General features: G+C 37.5%; 1 protein-coding gene across 1 annotated transcript in view; it reads right to left on the bottom strand.

The window, feature by feature from the left end:
- Window positions 1-20,400, bottom strand: part of PKHD1L1 (PKHD1 like 1) — a 158,151-nt gene that overhangs the window by 50,749 nt on the left and 87,002 nt on the right. The window contains exons 48-56 of the mRNA XM_042973164.1: window positions 20,067-20,203; window positions 17,005-18,034; window positions 15,265-15,456; window positions 10,869-11,020; window positions 9,604-9,763; window positions 7,401-7,572; window positions 4,029-4,117; window positions 3,523-3,671; window positions 1,401-1,530 (exon numbers count right to left, since the gene is read on the bottom strand). Of these exons, the coding sequence (XP_042829098.1) occupies window positions 1,401-1,530; window positions 3,523-3,671; window positions 4,029-4,117; window positions 7,401-7,572; window positions 9,604-9,763; window positions 10,869-11,020; window positions 15,265-15,456; window positions 17,005-18,034; window positions 20,067-20,203 (2,211 nt within the window). The remainder of the gene's footprint in view (window positions 1-1,400; window positions 1,531-3,522; window positions 3,672-4,028; window positions 4,118-7,400; window positions 7,573-9,603; window positions 9,764-10,868; window positions 11,021-15,264; window positions 15,457-17,004; window positions 18,035-20,066; window positions 20,204-20,400) is intronic.

The raw sequence follows: 20,400 nt of genomic DNA, 5'->3' as shown, positions 1-20,400 counted from the left end.
TATGCAATATGAATGTACACATATATAAAGAACATGAGAAGACATATAAAAACTGCTAATTTTTTACATGATACTAGATACTAGTTTCCTCATGATGGGGTAGTATTGGAAAGATGTATACTTTTTCTTAATATTTTTTATTGATATCGTTTATGTTGTTTGAAATGTTACTTTTGAAACAAAAAAATAAACACATAAAAGCAAGTTCTTTTTAAGATGGAATTTGTCTGCCTTGGAACACTTACCAGTGGAGAGCTGACTCCTTCAGTCAAAGCCATTTTTTATGCCCCTATTTACTGATGGTCACTGTTTAGAAATTGTATGGCAAAGCGACTGCAGCACATGCTTGTATGTATCTTTCCAACAGATATGCAGCAGTGTTAATAAACTTGGTTATTAATCATGACCAAATAAACCCTCTCAGTTCCTTTACTTTCCAGGCTCAGATAGGAATACGTACAGCCATACACATCCAACAGGAAAGTATAAAGTTCAGCAACAGTTGTGACAGGATAACTGATGGCAGTCAACTGATTCACAGATTATTAACACTATAAGTAGAATAATGTGTAGAAAAGTTACCTTTTAAGGGAAAAGCACTAAGATATGAGAAAGTATGATTATTTATAAAAAGAGACAGTTATAAAGAAAACCAGATTGGAGAAATAATACACATATGGAGAGATTAATGTTAGTTTTGCAATGAATTATATTTTGGTTTCAGATACGCACATCTATACCTATTTTAGTGTGACATGATTTATTTAAACATTTTAAAATTTATTTTTATAATGCTTTACTATAAATAAATGTCTGTAAAGTCTTCTGATACCATAACATCATGAACTGGTAAGTATTTCAGTGCCATATGTCTTAAAATAGATTCTCAGGGCACCTGGGTGGCTCAGTTGGTTGAGCGTCTGACTTCAGCTCAGGTCATGGTCTTGTGGTTTGTGAGTTCGAGCCCCGCATCAGGCTCTGTGCTGACAGCTCAGAGCCTAGGGCCTGCTTCAGATTCTGTGTCTCCCTCTCTCTGACCCTGCCCCGCTCATACTCTGTCTCTGTCTCTCTCTCTCTCTCAAGAATAAATAAACATTAGGGGCGCCTGGGTGGCTCGGTCGGTTAAGCGTCCGACTTCGGCTCAGGTCATGATCTTACGGTCTGTGGGTTCTAGCCCCGCGTCGGGCTCTGAGCTGACAGCTCAGAGCCTGGAGCCCGTTTCAGATTCTGTGTCTCCCTCTCTCTGTGACCCTCCCCCGTTCATGCTCTGTCTCTCTCTGTCTCAAAAATAAATAAACATTAAAAAAAAAAATTAAAAAAAAAAGAATAAACATTAAAAAAATTAAAAAAAATAGATTCTCAAAACTGACATGATACTTTTGGTATCTGGAAACACATACCTAAGACCTTTGATCCTTGATTTGGTCCTTCTGGAAGTGCCCAGTCTGGAGTAGAATGATTTCCTCTAAGAACAATCTGTAATTCTCCTTTAAAAGGGTTATCTTCCCAGCCACCAATCAATCTACCTCCCTGCAGTGAAGCAGAAAATTGTTAATACTTAAAAATTGGGCAGAAAAAAATTTCACCCATAAAAATGGAATTAGAAAGATACTGGTAGCCTCCTCTAGTAAAAATGAATGAAATTTGTTATACAAAGAACAGTATTGTATCTGGAAGCGACCTTGATTTAACCCTGTCACTTTGGGATAGGCTGCTTAAATGATTTTTCAAAGTCGGACTTACTAGCTACTTATTGTCAGCACTGTCTTAAAGCTGAGACCTGCTTAGACCTAAACTAGTGCTACTGGACAGATGACGTTTTATTTTAGCACAATATGACATATATGAAGTACACTCCTCACAATTCCAAGCTGTGCCCATTAGGAGGCCTCATTGTTTTGTTTTTTCAAATTTTTATTTAAATTTTAGTTAACATATAGTGTAATACTGGTTTAAGTAGTAGAATTTAGCGATTCATCACTTACATACAATATCTACTACAAGTGCCCTCCTTAATGCCCATCATCCATTTAGCCTACCCCCCACCCATCTCCCTCTGTCAACCCTGTTTGTTCTCTTAATGGTTTGTTTCCCTCTCTCCCTCTTTTTTTTTCCCCCTTTCCCCTATGTTCATCTATTTCGTTTCTTAAGGAGCCCTCTTTGTTGATAATAATAGCTACTACTAAATGCTTGCTGATTCTCTGCCAGGCATAATGTGTAAGGCTTTACATACATTATATCATTTGACCTTTACACTAAGCCCATGAATTGCTGTTATTATTCTCACTTGATAGGGGAGAAAACTGTTGCTAAAAGCGGTCATTACCCAAGGTTCCCAACTGAGGTAAGGACTCAGTCGTACCTTTAATTTACCTCAAAGCTCATGCATCTAAATACTAAAATACTGCATATCTTTAAAGCAGTAAAGGCCTAGTTTTAGCAAAGAAAAGTTACTACTACTTTTATTTTCTTAGGACACTTAACAGCTTTTTGGCTAGGCCATTGTTTTTAATTAACAATAAAAACTGACAGAACAATTCAACCAATTATACTGTTACATATTCAAGACAGTCTGAGCTTTATGAGAGAATGAGGTGATTGTTCCAAACAACTGAAATATTTTTAGTAATCTTCTCCTGTTGTCATAATTCCATCTATGTCCATTCATTTTAAGAAACACTGTTTTCTTAAAAAAAGAAAAGGTTTATGGGGCGCCTGGGTGGCTCAGTTGGTTAAGCGTCCGACTTCAGCTCAGGTCACGATCTCGCGGTCCGTGAGTTTGAGCCCCATGTCGGGCTCTGGGCTGATGGCTCAGAGCCTGGAGCCTGCTTCCAATTCTGTGTCTCCCTCTCTCTCTGCCCCTCCCCCATTCACGCTCTGTCTCTCTCTGTCTCAAAAATAAAATAAACATTAATGTTAAAAAAATAAAAAAAAAACAAAAAAAAAAGAAAAGGTTTAAATTTTTTATTTTTTTTCCACAACTCCTGGAATCGGATTCTCTGGTTGTTGGAGCAAGTTGTGGGTTTAGCTTTACCTAACAATAATACAAATATTCTACGTAGGATTAAAAATGGGCAAACTTCACAGTAAAAAGTAGCATAATTACTCCCTAAGGAATGTGTGGCCACCAGTTTAAAGGGCAGCAGAAATATATTGGACTTATATCATAGGTTAGAGCCAGTTGTGTTTTTTATTCACATCGATGGAACATATGTTCTTATAATTTTTTTAATGTTAACTTATTTGAGAGAGAGAGAGAGAGAGAGAGAGAGACAGAAAGCGAATGGGGAAAGAGCAGAGAGAGAGGGAGACACAGAATCCGAAGCAGACTCCAGGCTCTAAGCTGTCAGCACAGAGCCTGACGCGAGGCTAGAACTCACAAACTATGAGATCATGACCTGAGCTGAAGTCTGACGCTTAACCGACTGAGCCACCCAGGCACCCCTATAATTTTTTCAGTAAATCTCCAACATCCTAGAATTAGACTAATAAAGGTATAAATTGTAAGACCCTTCCTCCTACCTGAAGCAATATGTAGGTAGCATTTAGAACAACTTTTCTGTAAGAAGACTCTGCAGCTCCCACACTGTGTTTATCTTCCAGTTCTAGAACTCCCCAAATAATGAGACTTTCCATTGGCGGAATATCTGTGTCTGCTACAATCCATGTTCCTATAAAACAATGCTTTATTATGAGAAATATAACATAATCCATAAACTATTGCCTGTAGATAAAAACAATGACAACCTTATCAGTGAGCCCTGGTTTTGAAGTTTGCAACCCTTTTTCCACACAATGACTTATTCTTATCTCTCCCAGGAAATCTGTTATCCTTAATCTTCAGGTTGAAATCCACATAAAACCCAGAAGGCTAGGTCTGGTACCCAGGACACAATAATAGAATCCATCTCTTCACATTTGCTCTTTCCCCAAGGTGTGCTGCTTAAAGGTGGAATGTAACTATTGTCGTATCTATCCTAACGTCACATAAATATAGGCATTTCATTTACTTACATTTATATACTTACCTTCAGGAATAACCACATTTGCCCCTGGGTGAGGTATGGTATAATTATTTTCTCGAGATGATTGCCAAAAAGAATCATTTGACCATAAGCTGAAAAGAGAAGAGAAATGATTCCATTAAGTACTATCTCTATATACTTAATGACCATCTCCTTAGGGTGTACCACTATACTAGATGTTTCGGGGATGACAGAATGTAAATTAGAGAATTTATACATTGTCACTAAGCAGGCGAGCTGATAGGTGCAATTGGTAGGACACTTAACACATATGACTACATATACAGCTTTTTTTTTTCTCCATTGAAGAAAACTTCCTTTCCATCTACAATCTGAATCACTTTTTCTCCCACTAAATCCTCATTGTAATACCCTCATTTTGGCTAAGATGTAAATTACTTAATTTCCTTATAAGATTTCACATGACAGAAAGTGAAAAGAAATGTATCCTGGGGCACCTGGGTAGCTTAGTCAGTTAAGCACCCAACTCTTGATTTCAGCCCAGGTCATGATCTTGCAATTCATGAGTTTGAGCCCTGCAACTGGGCTCTGTGTCAGCATGGAGCCTGCTTGGGATTCTCTCTCTCTCTCTCTCTCTCTCTCTCTCTCTCTCTCTCTCTCTCTCTGACCGTCTCTGGCTCACTCTCTCTCTTTCTCTCAAAAAATAAAATAAAATATTTTTTTTTAAAAAGAAAAGGAATGCATCCTTTGTCCATTTAAAGACCCTTACATGTGGTGCTACTGCATGGGGAAAGGGGAAATAGGATATGGTCAGTTAGATTCTGTGAAGGGAGGGATGGAATTTGCGATGTGAATTGGCAACGATGAGTCAATGAGGTTAAGCTCCTGGGCTGGAGTCAGGGATGGTAGGTGTACAACCAGAGTGAGGGTTATGTTAAACTGAAATAGATATAAAAAGTGCTTTGGGGGAGAGGCAGTCTCCTCTTTTCATCACTATACTTTCCAGAAACCACCTCAAGTCCAAATTGTTGTAAAGAATATTATTATAAAGTTGATGATATTTTCCTACTGGAAAACATTCACAATCAGTGGTTGCTTCCTTAACTAGTAAAAACTTTAAAAATTCTATGATACTAATTCTGGAATTCTAAAAAAGGGTCAATATACAGTTTGGTTAAAAGTGTACTTGTAGTATACATTTGAATTACTAATTTTATCATTAAGAAATGTGTTAATCAAAAATTCTGTTACAAAAATTTGTTTTAATAGTTTTAAAAGTGAGGTTAGCAGTTAGACTGACAATAATACATTATTTTTCAAGAAGCAATTTTAGGGAAGGTTTGTTTAAGGTTGTATCTTTCTAACTAAATAACCTGGCCAGCATTGTACAGATTGGATAATTGATTTTATCTAGCTCTTCTCAAGATTAATAGCCTTTCATTCTTACCCCTACCAGCACTATACCATGCATTTTATACATTCTTCTTCTTACTGCCCATCGTTATAATCAATGAAATGAAGCCTAATACTTCTTAAACTAAGCACATGTGTGTTGAATAGCTAGAGCTTTACATCCTAATCTTGAGGTACCAGCTCTGGATCAAGATTCTGTTTGTTTTTACTGATAGCATTATCTGCATAATACTAATTAACAAATCCAATTATAGCCATTTCTAGAGAGCAGAACTCATACTATGAAAGGGAAAAACCCTATTCTAAGACCTATTCACGTAGCATAACAACATATTCCTCTATCACATTCTGGTCTAGACCAATCTAAACCTATTATGTGAGTCATAATGAATATTAATTAAATTTTCAACTATTTTTTCTACCCTAGACTACATAAGGGCTTTTTGGTCAATAACCCTGATGGCCCATGTCTCTTACAAAGCTCTCTAGAGTCTTTTCATGAGCCTTTCTTCACTGTCCCTCTGTAATGCTGACAGAGTAGCAAAAGTGGTCTTTCCAAAATGCAATTTGGAGTATGTTACTTCTCAGCTGAAAATCATTTAAAAGCTTCTACTTCTTAATACTAACTGCCTGCCTGAGCTGAATGGTCTGATGTCTACCTGTTTCCAACAATATTTCCAGGCTACTCTCCTCTGCTCACCAGGGTCCAGCCATGCTGATTTTCTCTCTGTTTCTAGATATACCACACTCTTTCCCACTTCAGGGCCAAGATGCTTCCTTGGCTTAGAACACTCCACTCCCACCCTTCCCATGGTCTTCTCTTCCTCACCCTTTGGCTCTCAGCTGGAATTTCCCATCCTTTCTAACCATTCCACCCAAAGGAGGTCCCTGCCATGTTGCTCTCTGTCCCAGCCCCTAACCATTGCCCTTATAACCTTTATTACAACTTACACTCATGTGCTTTATTTTCTCTTTACTTTTTTGTTTCTTTGCTTTCTTTTGTTGGCATCTATCTCTTTGGATAGAATGTGAGTGCAATGAGGGCAGGGACCACATCTTTGTTGTTTACAATGGACTCCCCAATGCTCAGCACAGTGTCTGGGGCATAGCAGGTGCTCAGCACATTTTTTTTAATGATTGGGTTAATATATAAACAAATTCAATTATTCTTTTTGTATAGTAGCTACTGTAGTATGTCTCTATTTTGAAATGTAATTCACCTAATAAGAAATATTGAGGCATACTTGATGCATAGTAGTAGGCTCTTAAGTGCCCACTAAATGTTAGCTTTTATCATCACTAACATTATTTTTATGATTACTTGTCCATAAAGGACAAAAATAACATAAAATCAGGATCATACCTTTAAGGGTCTTAAAGGCTAGTACAGTCATCACATACTAGTTCCATGATGTATGGTAATTGCTATAATACAAGGTAGAGATGACATTTCACATGAGACATAAAGGTAAAGGTCTATGTAAGTTTCAAAGACAGAAAAATCATTTTTAACTAGGAGAATTAACATACATTAGGGAATCAAACATTTGAACTAAAATAAGTTGTATTACAAGATTTGGCCATGATAGTTATTCTAGACAAAGAAGACATGACCTGCTAAGAAAGCATTGGATTAATGAGGAGACTTAGTTTCTGGTGCTATTCTGAAAGTGTCATCAAAAGTTTTGTGAAGTCGCATAATTCACTAAAGGTCATTGGTGCCCGCTTTCTCACATATATAATAAGTGAGTTGGCCTAGCAATCCATATCTAACATTCTGCAAGTTTGAGATTACCAGTAACATTCACACATAATTTTTGTGAGACGTTTCCATTTTCTCATCAGGGTGGTTATAAGGCCCAAGTGAAGTAATGAGTGTGGACATGCCTGGTGACTTACAAGGCATTGTGCAGGTCCAGGGCATTATTTTCTCAACCAAGAGTGGGGTGTGAAAACCATCAAGTGCTATCAAAGGTATTAACAAACAAAAGGCCTGTATACTTATATGTGGCTGGTCGCTTCCTGGGATTTGGTTTTCTTGATGGGGGATGTACAGGAAAGCAATCCTGGAGAATGCAGCAGTAAGCTTGGAAATTAATAATAACATCTTTCACATCAGGATCCAGGGTCCCAGAAATGGGCTGGCTCTGCTGAAGTTCATTTCTTCCTGACACTGGAGGTGAAGGAAAGTATTTTAAATTAGTATGATGATCAGGGCACCTGGGTGGCTCTAGTGGTTAAGTGTCTGGCTTCAGCTCAGTTCCTGATCTCAGGGTTCATGAGTTTGAGCCCCACATCAGGCTGTCTGCTGTCAGTGTGGAGCCTGCTTCAGATCATCTGTCTCCCTCTCTCTCTGCTCCTCCTCCCATTTGTGCTCTCTCTCAAAAATAAATAAACATTTAAAAAAAATTTAAAAACAGTAAATTCATAAGATGACTAAAGAACTTGAATGTAGACAAAGCCATGGCAACTTGAAAATATTCTTTAGATAGTAGCTTGGTAGAGCTCAAACGTATGCAATACATATGGAAAAATTCTGATGAAATGCACATGTCTTATTGAGAAGCAAACTGTCTTGACAAAACAAGTATTCTGGAACTCAAAATGTATTCTTAAATATTTATAATTGCCCCAAATAATAAAATAATAAAAATGGAAACGAAATATTTGACAGCTTCCTTTGTACTCATTTCCTCTAATTTTGTGAAATAAATGTCAGGGCCATGTGTAACAGTGTTGGTGTTATCTCAAACATAAAATGTAAGTTCTGGGACACCCGGGTGGCTAAGCCAGCTCAGCTTCTAACTCTTTTTTTTTTTCAACGTTTTTTTTTTTTTTTTTTTTTGGGACAGAGAGAGACAGAGCATGAACTGGGGAGGGGCAGAGACAGAGGGGGACACAGAATCGGAAACAGGCTCCAGGCTCCGAGCCATCAGCCCAGAGCCTGACGCGGGGCTCGAACTCACGGACCGCGAGATCGTGACCTGGCTGAAGTCGGACACTTAACCGACTGCGCCACCCAGGCGCCCCATCAGCGTCTAACTCTTAATTTCAGCTCAGGTCATGATCTCAGGGTTGTGGAATTGAGCCCAGTGTAAGACTCTGCACTGAGCATGAAGTCTGCCTGAGATTCTCCCTCCCTCTCTCTCTCTCTCTTTCCCCCTCTGCCCCTCCCCCCACCAGCTCACTTTCTTAAATAAATAAATAAATAAATACATACATACATACATACATACATACATAAATAAAATCGTTAAAAAATTCTTGTAAAAAATAAAATGTAAGTTCTTAATTCAACTCAAGGCTCTTTTCTTTTCTTTTCTTTTCTTTTTCAATATATGAAGTTTATTGTCAAATTGGTTTCCATACAACACCCAGTGCTCATCCCAAAAGGTGCCCTCCTCAATACCCATCACCCACCCTCCCCTCCCTCCCACCCCCCATCAACCCTCAGTTTGTTCTCAGTTTTTAAGAGTCTCTTATGCTTTGGCTCTCTTCCACTCTAACCTCTCTTTTTTTTTTTTTTTTTTCCTTCCCCTCCCCCATGGGTTTCTGTTAAGTTTCTCAGGATCCACATAAGAGTGAAACCATATGGTATCTGTCTTTCTCTGTATGGCTTATTTCACTTAGCATCACACTCTCCAGTTCCATCCACGTTGCTACAAAAGGCCATATTTCATTCTTTCTCATTGCCACGTAGTATTCCATTGTGTATATAAACCACAATTTCTTTATCCATTCATCAGTTGATGGACATTTAGGCTCTTTCCATAATTTGGCTATTGTTGAGAGTGCTGCTATAAACATTGGGGTACAAGTGCCCCTATGCATCAGTACTCCTGTATCCCTTGGGTAAATTCCTAGCAGTGCTATTGCTGGGTCATAGGGTAGGTCTATTTTAATTTTTTGAGGAACCTCCACACTGTTTTCCAGAGTGGCTGCACCAATTTGCATTCCCACCAACAGTGCAAGAGGGTTCCTGTTTCTGCACATCCTCTCCAGCATCTATAGTCTCCTGATTTGTTCATTTTGTCAAGGCCCTTTTCAACATAAATTCAGTCTCTAATCCTTTCACTCAGCAAACATTTCTTGATTCCTGCTATATGCAGGACACTGTATGGCATATTTGCTCATTAAGCTATTTTTCTCTTCCTTTAGACAAAGCATTAGATAAAAGAATCACTTCTGCCCAATGAACACATACCCAAGTAATACAGAGTACTTGTGTTTGCTTCAAGGTGCCAGTCTCCATTCTTGCTAGTATTCCAACTCAACGGATTTGAAGAGCCATTCCTCATATCAAGAACATTAAACATATCAGGATTTTGAGTGAAGTTATGAGATATGATTACATAGTCTTCTTCCTATAAAAGTTTTCCCCCAAATATAATTTCTTTTATATGGTAATATCCTACATAATATACATTAATTTTGATGACATATAGATACAGCTTATATTAAGACCTAAGTTGTGGTTTTAGTTTGTCATTTTGCATTCATATTTTGTTTAGTAACATTTACACATTTATGGAAATAATGCTAACTATATCCTAAGGCAACAAAAGTCTTTCTCTCTCTCTCTCTCTCTCTCTCTCTCTCTTTCTCTCTCTCTCTCTCTGTATATGCATACACATACACACATATCTAGAGAATATTTTATTTCTATAATGTTTGAAACATTTAAAACAATGATAGGTATTGTTTTTGGCTACACGTCTGTAGTATAAGTAGAAGAATATGAATCCCAATTCAGGATACTGTTTACCACCAGAGGTGGAAAGTGGGGGAATAAGATTAGGGTAAGCCAAACAGGGGACTTCCATTTTATCTAAAAATATTTATTTTTTTTAAAAAAAATCAAAAGTAAATATACACAGAATGTTAGATTCAGATAGATCTAGGTGGTAGGCATAGAGGACTTGGCCTGTTGTTTTTTGTGTTTGATACATGAAAATACAAATTATAGGAGCACCTGGATGGCTCAGTCGGTTAAGTGTTCACCTTCAGCTCAGGTCATGATCTCGCAGTTCATGGATTGGAGCCTGGTGTCAGGCTCTATGCTGATAGCTCAGGGCCTGGAGCCTGCTTTGGATTCTGTGTCTCCCTCTCTCTCTGTCCCTCCCCCACTCGTGCTCTGTCTCTCTCTTCTCTCAAAAATAAATAAACATTAAAAAAATTTTTAATAATACAAATTATAAAGCCTTTGACTGGTACCTGGAACATCATAAGCACTCAATAAATGCTAGTTATTATTACGGTGATAATAAAAGGACACCAGCTTAGTATTATGGGAATATGGCAGAGATTGTTGACTTCGATTCCTACACAAGGTTCCTTTTTTTTGGCTGCTTAGATTCAGGGTGGGTCATGAAGTGTGTGCAGGTCAGCATGTGAGGCAAGCACCTTCCATGCTGCATTCGTGTTATATGCAATCATAATTATTAGAAGATGAATTTTATAGCTCTTTACCTTAAATCCATAGAATGTTGATGTATAGGATATGTTGGTTATGTGACCTACATCTTTAAAATACCAGTTAATGTGCTTTGCATTTGGAATCAGAGCCATCCATCCAGACATATGAGTCAGTCGTTTCTTCTGAAATGGAACAATGCTTGTGCCTATAGCAGAATGCAAAACAAACAAATAATAGTGATCTCTATCTCTAGAAAATTCCTATTTTTACCAAGAAGTGCAAATGTCAAATATTAGACAAGTCAACGGAAGTCTCTGAAGAAGTCAACATAGCATTTCATTACTTATATTCTAAATGTCTTTGTTAACTGAAGGCCCCAATGTTTAATATTCCACTTAACTAAAATACAAAATGCTTTCTCACTTAGAATTCTGAACTGAGATGACATCATTATTCCTTAGGGAAAGATAAAATTCAAACATGATGATGATTATGACCACTATGGCAAAAGTGTTTAAATATATTAACACAGTTCTTTAAGTATTATTGGTCTAAAATATAATTCTTTTGAGGAGTCCCTAGGTGGCTCAGTTGGTTAAATGTCTGACTCTAGATTTTGGTTCAGGTCATGATCTCATGGTTCGTGGGATTGAGCCCTGTGCCAGGCTCTGTGCTTACAGCGTGGAGCCTACTTGGGATTCTCTCTTTCCCTCTCTCTCTGTGCCTGCGCTGTGCGTGCATTCTCTCTCTCTCTCAAAATAAATAAATACATAAAAATTTTTTAAAAATATGTACTGTGTTGCTATTCTTTTAAGAACTTAATTCTTCAGGATGCTTCATTTGCAGGGCATGTCAATATAAGTTCTAATTCTTTATTAGATTTCCTGTATTTGTTGAGTTAACAAAATCTGAGTAACAAGTACTAATGGAAAGATTTGATTTAAAGCTCTTAAGGATCTAGGTTGCCACCAGACTTACCATGAACAGTGGCCATGATACCCTAAATTTTGTGAACAACAAACTTGGGACCTAAACTACCTGTTATGAGAAAAAAATATTTAATTTGGTAATTCTTGTTCATGAGAGAGTGCCTGACAACTTCAGCTAAAGATTTGAAAAGAATTCTTACAATGTAAAGAAGAGATCTATGATTAATTGCTTACATTCTATTTTTTCCATTCCCTTCCCTCTCTCTTGTCATCTCTGATTGAACTTTATGCTAAATTTGCAAACTCTTCCCTTATAAATTTAGGAAGAGGAAGCTACAAGAAAGACTATAAAATAAACTCTCATCCTTTTTCTTTGGAGAATGAGGCAAAAAAGTTCCAATATTAAGGAGGAACAAATTCATTAATTCTTAAGCTTGTTAATTAGCACTGCATTTAAAAAGGTCATGAGCAGAGACCCTGAAAACATACAGTTCCAAATGACCTCCAATGTATGAGAAGAACTATGATGATTTCAATTTTATTCAGTGAGTATTTATTCCTCTCTCTTCCTTAAGTGCAGTGTAGACTCCTCAGGCCTATTGATGTTGGGGGACCAGACACTCATAACCATTTGAAAAGTGCTAGCTGAGTGAGCCTTGCCATCTTGAGCCTCTGGTTGCAATGCAGAGATCCTGCCCCAGGGAGCTGGCTCTCCTTTCAGCATGTGCTCTGGAATAAACACACATGGAACAACCTGAATTCAACTGTTGGGGAGGAGCAGAGCCCACTGGTTCCTCACCTTCAGGCAAAGCATCCTAGCCGAGCACAGCCAAGACCACCCAACCCCCAGTCCTCAGACACGAGAGTGAAAACAAATGATTGTAGATTTAAGCTATTAAGTTTGGGGACAGTCTGTCAGGAAGCAATAGCTGACTTAGATAAGAGTTCATGAAAATCATCCACAACCCCTAGAATTTGCTCTATGTTTGGCAGAACCAACCTCCACCAAAGTTTTTCTGATGCATGGAATTATACTTTAAGCTGAACTTCCTTCATGATTGTTTTGTAAATAAAACTAATTATCATTTTTAATAGTTATTTTTGTTTTCTTAATTTTTTTTCAGATGCATTCATTTTCAGCATGTTGATTTTAAGCATCTTGGACTGAAATTTGAAATTGATATTTAAAAAAATAGTATCATTAAAAGTAAGTGTCTCAGATTAATTTGCCATCTGGTCTATAGTATCACTAACAGTGTCAAAAATTAATTTGCCATCTGGTCTAACTTTACATATGAATTCATAAAGATATGTATATTCATACATATATACATAAAGATACACACATCACCATGTATAAGACCCTTTGATAAAGATATCTAAAGATATATGTAAAGTTATATCAAATCTTATTTCCCACTTTTCTAGTATATTTGTTGAACTTTTGATTCGTTTAGTATATATATAAAATGAGAACAAGTGATCTTTTTTTTGTTTTTAATTCTTAGTACTAAGTAATTTTATCTGGATTTAATGGAGATAAAATAAAAATAGTCAAATTTGCTTGACTATGAAAATTGATTTATTTTTTATGTCACATTATAAAGGAAAATACCTGGCATGATGTTTTCTCTACTCTGTAATTTGGTCTGGGTACTACAACTAATTCCATTGTAATTCAATGCTTACTGAGTCTCCACTATCGCAATGTCTTGTGTTGAGCTATGTGGGTGACAGAAAGATAAATTTATAGATCTTGCCACCAAGGTGTTCAGTTTAGTAATTAAATAAAAATCTTTATTCCTGAAAGGATCAGACAAAAAGGCACAGAGAGACTTCACAAGAAAGCTATAGTCTCATAAATTCAGAAATATTAGACTTCTTAAATCAAAAATAAAAACAAACAGGGCACCTGGGTGGTTCTGTTGGTTAAGCGTCCTGCTCTTGGTTTCGGCTCAGGTCATGATCTCACTGTTTGTGGATTTGAGCCCAAGTTGGGCTCCATGCTCACAGCATGGAACCTGCTTGGGAGCCTCTCTCTCCTTCTCTGCCCCTCCCCCACTCTCTTCCTCTCTCAAAATAAATAAACTTTTAAAAAATGAATAATAACACAAATAAAAACTTCTAAAATCATCGCTACCGCCACCACCACGACCAAAAAACCAACAATGACAAAAAACAAACCCTAAACTACAGACTCAAAATGTTTAAATATTACTACTGAAAAATTGTTAAAGGCATATATATTTTTTATTATGCTGTATATTTAAAATAATTTCCTCAGGGTGGTTTGTACATCTCTGAGTCCTCTGGAAAATTATCTTAGACCACGTTTTATAAAAAGCCAATGTTCAGTCATAAAGTATTTGAAGATATGATTAAAACTTTTATCATAAGTAACTATTTGATAACATAATAATGGGAAATATTAATGTGTTATCTCATCAGACAAAATAGCTTCATTTGCTTTTGGTGTTTGGTTCCTTTTTGTTTTAGCTTCTCAGTTTTTAATCAGAAGAAAACATTCATAGATACTTTGCTTAAAATATTGTTTATTGTACCACAGTCTCTAAAAGTTTAAGTGATGTTGCTCCATCCCAGACATCTGGTAATCACAAGAAAAGGAATGGCTGCTGGGTTCATGTCTTTAAGCCACTGAGATAGTGGGTATAACCATTACCCAGAGAGTTGCTGTATGACCTTTTCAATTCATAGGAGGAAGAAACTCTAGTAGGAATGTTTTAAAAGTTAAATATAATAGCTGATAACATCGTAATAAATTATAAAAGAATTGCTTCGTACTTACTGTTTCCCCTGCAGATCTACTGTCCACTATTCTTCATGAGTTTGGACAGTGGGGAGCAGAGGAAGAAGAGAGGCAGAGAGGAACGTGTAATGAGCTCATTAGTCCCCTGACTCTCTCCCTGTGAGGAAGTAAGGGGTTCTCGGTGGGCTCCTGCATCTTTCGACCAAAGGGCACATTCTCATTTAACTTGTTTGGCTGGTGCAAATGCCAGAGGGATCATGAATAATGACAGCAAATTAATTCAACCTAGTCAGGTAATGATGTCAAGCTCATCTGATATTCCAGGTATGATATCATTACTAAAACAAATCGGTGAACCAATAATCCCTGGCACCTGGGTGTACAGCTATTGACCTAGCAAATGCCCCTCCAACCCATTTCAATCAACAAATATAATCAAAAGGCTCTGCCTTCACTAGCAGGGACAACAGTGTATTTTTACCGTCTTGCTCCAAGGACTATGTCAACTTTCCTACTCTCTGTAGTAATATTATCTGGAGGTTCCTTGAGCAGCAGAACATCATGCTGGTCCATGCATTTATTCCATATCCTCACATGCCCATTTTGGGTGGTTTTTTGTTTCCTGCCTGATAATGACTAATAAAAATATTATAATTTTTCCATGTTCCAAATAGTGAGTGACAACTCAAAAAGATGATGATGAAAATAGAAAAATATTTAAGTTACTAGTTTAAACTATTGTATTTCACTTACCAAAAGAGTCTGAGAGAACCACATCCTTTTCAAGCAGAGATACTGGAGAAGGCTTGTTGAATGCCAAACGGTGGAAGCTGACTGAGGCGTCACAGACAGCCCCAGGGAACCCGATGCTCCACTCGGCTTCTTGTGTGCAGTGGGAAGGGTCCAGCAATGAGCTGTATGGAATGACAGTGTGTCCTCTGTGACCTAGGAGATGGACATAAACAGCATGTTTCCTGTATCATGTTAGAAAACTAAAAAAACCAACAAAACCCCAAACTGTCTACAACATATAGCTACTGTGACCCATAGTACCAGTAACAAAATCTAAAAGTCCTGGTAATTTATTTTTTTGGCATGGGGGAATAGGACCTCATATGGAAGCTTTGCAGTGGATTCTTTGGTTAGGGAGATTATTGTAGATGTAGATGAAACACAGGATCTGAAGAATCCATGAGAGCCAAATAAGGATGGGAAATAGGATAAGTAACTTACTCAAGGATACACAGAAGGATTCAAATCCAGGCAGTCTGACCATAGAGCCTGTACTCTTAACCAATGGACTGCCAACTACCATTAAATACCCAAGCTGAATGAATTCGATAAACTAATAAAGGTTATACAAATTTTTATAAATGAGAATCACCCAAATGTTCTCCCTCTAAAAGCCACATTTAGAACAACAGTCAAAAGTCAACAACTATAGTTGAGAACTAAGTCTATTTGAATACTGAGATGAATCTTTTTCCATCTTACAAAGTCTTTCAAAAGTAAATTGTTAATATCTGTAGATTTACTTGTCAATGATCTCTTAAAGAATTATGCAGAATCCCACACATAATCCTTGTGATCTTATTTAGACAAATATATCATTAAAATGTGTACAGATACTAAACTGTAGAAATTATGAATAGTTACAGAAAATGTGGCATGCTCTATGTTGAATTTTGTACTACAGTTAACATATTCTTTGAACTAATTTCAAATTCAGAATTTAGAGTGGTAAGAAAAGGACTGGGGCGCCTGGGTGGTTCAGTCAGTTAAGTGTCTGACTTTGGCTCAGGTCACGATCTTATGGTTTTTGAGTTTGAGCCCCACATCCTGCTCTGTGCTGACAGCTTAGAGCCTGGAGCCTGCTTCAAATTCTGTGTCTCCCTCTCTCTCTGCCCCTCCCCTGTTCGCACTCTGTCTCTCTCTCTCAAAAATAAATAAACGTTAAAAAATAAAAAAAAAAAAGAGGAAAGAGTTAACAGTAGCCCTGTAACTTATTCCTTTCTTTTACAGTATTTTAGCAGGATATTTCTAGTTTGCTTACATTGCTTATGTAAATAAACCTGGAATATATACATTGATGGGGCATGATTACCTTAGAGAATTTGGGTAATCATGTAAACAGTTTCTTATCTGTATAATTAACTGAATATAAAATGAATAAGCAAAAAATTTCCCTTTGTGGTCAAAGTTCCCATAAATATTCCTCAAAATTTGCTGTTAATCCAAACCAAAGTGCAAATGCAAGAGGAAAAAAAAAGGATAAAGGATATTTTTAAAGGCTACACCTGACAATTTGGGCTTCTTCCACAAAAAGAGTGTCTCATCTGTGCCTAGTGCTGACCTATATCTTTAAATCATTGCCAAAGTTTGATGCTGGGTAAGATCTGTGACTCATGTGAGTCTGCTTTGACAGTTCAACTCTCTGTGTAAACATAAACATATTTCCAATGTATATTATCAGAAATTAGAATATAACATTACCTGTAAGTGAACCATCAACATCAATCAGTACCACTTCATGTTCCCATCGAAAGCCAGCCTTGTTTGGTGTGTGAAAATACTGGATGTCAACAAATTTTGCACTCCAACCTCCACATTTTTCATTACAAACTCCAGTGATGGATGTCACTCCCAAAGCTGCACAGTTGGGACGGTCAAAGTTCATAAAGTGTACAGAAGATACAGTCAAGCCTTCACTAAATGGGAGAACCAGGCCTTTCCTTGTGCAAAATGCAGACCCCATTTCCAGCTCATCAAGATGCCCAACTATTTTTGCATTTTTAATCACTGCTCCATTGGTTTCACCCCATCCCCCAACATATGGAGCCAGAATCCTCTTGGTCTCGATTCCAGCCTCATAATTATTTACCATCACAAAGTTATGGAACTGAAGGGCTCCTCCATTGACCCATTCAGCTCCTTTTTCACAGTTCCAAGTAGTAAGTGAATTAAATATCGCAGGCACTGGCACTGTAGAAGTACAAGATCCTGTTTGCATGGGGAAATATTCTTCAAATATCCATAGTCCAAACCAGCCTTGAGAATGAACAGTGTTGTTAAAGAATTCTCCAAGAGGAACTCTTTTTTGGCAAATGTTTCGGTCATAGGATGGCCCATCAGGATGGTTGTTCATTCGGTACCAAAAGCCAAAGTGAGTGCCTCCAGCAGCTGCATTGTGTCGTATGGTGTTGTTTGGGTTGGTTACCCAAAATGCAGCTGGGGTCACATCATCATTCAAAAGACTAGTACTTTGCTGCACAAAGACTGCCAAGTTATATTGCAAAATATTGCCATGTTCAATACCATCTTCTATAAAAAATGCTCCTCCCTTGATATCATATATAATATTCCACTCAACCAGCAGGTGATGTGTGTTATGGATAGTAACCGCTCTGTTATAGGCCTGGTGAATTGCACAGCCTCTTACATAAGATGTAAATTGCAAATCTCCGAGCAGGTGCCAATGAATTGGATATCGCCCCAAGCGGAAAGCCTGGCCAGCATGGAATATCTGTCAAGCCCAGAAATCATAGCTATTTAGTGATACACAAAGACTCATAATTTGCCTGGCTTATATTTTCTTGTTTCATAACAATCTCTAATTTTACATTAATTATTATCGATACATTTATATCTGCCATATTATTCATGTTTATCCTTCAAATCTGTTATTTGACCTTCAATCCACATTGTTTTATTCAATATATAACAGCCCATACTTGTTACCAAATGAATGAATGAACAAAAGCCATCTTTGAATCTTGTTTTTCACCTCAATCTATTACTAAACTTCCATGTTTGGCAATATAAAACCTTTCAAAGACTTATTTTTCTCCTTCACTCTGATTCTTATATAATAATAACAAATATTTCTTGAATGTTTACCGATTGCCAGATATTGTGCTGTGTCCTATATGCATGATCAATCTTTACCACAGTCCTACAAGGTAGCCATTTGTCACCAACTTCACTTTACAGATGAAGTTTACGATGGCTAAGAATCTTTTTCATGGTCATAAAACTCCATTTAAACTCCATTAAAGGTGGTCTGATTCTAGGTTGGTGCTTTTATTAACCACTGTGCTGTGCTTTCTTTCAGTAGGTCTATAATCCATTAATTTAATACAGAGGATACCAGTGTGTGGGAGTGTGTGTGCAAGTGTGCAGGTGTAATATGATCCCATAATGTTAGAAAAAATATTAGGGCATCTATTTATTTTCATTTTTCATCTAAAAATAAAAAACTATTACTAACAATCAATACACAGATTGACCCTGACCTTATTTAGTCCATATCTCAGATGTCACATATGTGTAACATATCCTAGAAAGAGGGAGATACAGGTGTTGCCTCTACCACCCTCAATACGTTGTTTGCAGTCTGGGTGTCTCCAGTTTAATAGATTTATGGATTTTACTATTCCTCTCTCTCTCACACACACCCTCCCTCCCTCCCTTCCTTCCTTTCATCATTTCATCCTTCCTATCCTCCTCCCTTTTACTGAACATCTGATAAAAACTGTGCTAAATTTTGATTATATAGAATGAATATGAGTAAGTTACAGAGGGGCTCCTAATCTCCTGGGGATAACTTGCGTATTCATTTTTTCACATATTGGTTACATTAACAATCAGTTGAGAACCTGCTGTATGCCAAGCACAGTTTCAGCTACAGGACAATCAGTAGAAAACCAGAAAGACAAAATCTCTGAACTAACTGAGTTTATGTTCTAGGGAGAGAGATTGAAAATAGATATATATATGTCAGGAGCTATGAGTAAATGAAGGAAAACAGGTTTGGGCAGTTATTTCAAATAAAGACAGTAAGGAAAGGCCTCTCTTAAGGGAGGACATTTGAGAAAGACACCTGACCGAAATGAATGTGAGCCATACAAGCATTTGCTGGAGGAGCATTCCAAGCAAAAAGAAGAGCAAATGCAAAGAACCTGAGACAGAAATGTGCTTGACAAGGAGGCCCATGCAGCTAGTATGGCATGAGCCAGGGTAGAGTCACAGGAGAGAAAGTCAGAGGCGAGCTGGGGGACAGATCGTGTGGGTCCTATGGGAAGGACTTGGGCTTTTTGTTTTAGGTGTAATATAAAGCCATTGGAACAGGGTGCAGCAAGATCTGATTTATACTTTAAAAAGTTTATTTGGCTGTGGCATGGAGATTCTATTGGAGAAAGGGTGGAAGCATGGTGATTAGTTAGGAGGGAATCATAGTAGTCCAGGTGAGAGGCGACGGCTTGGGTGAGGGACTGGGTGGCAGTAGTGGAGGGAGAGTGGATGCAGGTCATTATATTTTGTAGGCTGTGTGGGTAGAACTTGCTGATGAATTTTATGTGGGGTGTGAGAAAAATAAACAAAATTTTGGCATGATTTAAATGGGTGAATAATTGGGTATATCAAAATTGTCTGTTTACTTCTCTGTCTCCTCTACCAGATCATAAGCAGCATCTGGTCAACAGCAGGAGTTCAGTGCTTAGTCACTGCCATGGATAACTTTTGGCAAACCACTGTGATTTACTAATAATGCGTCTTACCTCTACATATTCTATTCTTCCAGTTACCATGCTAGCACCAGGGACAGGAGCATGAAACATAATGCAGCCTCCAAACTGGTCACTTCCTATCTCTTCTCCAAACTTTCCCTGGAAGCATGTCTGTGTAGCAAATTCACCTTGAAAAATATTTTTTAAGATATCATAAAGAAAAACCATGGCAAAATCCTCTAATTATATAGATCCCCCATACCTAATTATACCTTTTTATTCATACATAATTTTAATCTCATCCTGGGATATTATTTGCATTCACATCATTTCCTCCTCTAGAGAGTAAGAAAGGTAAGTACCTTATCTCGTTCACCTTTGCATT

This window comes from Panthera tigris, chromosome F2, assembly GCF_018350195.1.
Source record: "Panthera tigris isolate Pti1 chromosome F2, P.tigris_Pti1_mat1.1, whole genome shotgun sequence".
NCBI classification, from domain to species: Eukaryota; Metazoa; Chordata; class Mammalia; order Carnivora; family Felidae; genus Panthera; species Panthera tigris.
This window is presented reverse-complemented; position numbering and strand designations above follow the sequence as displayed.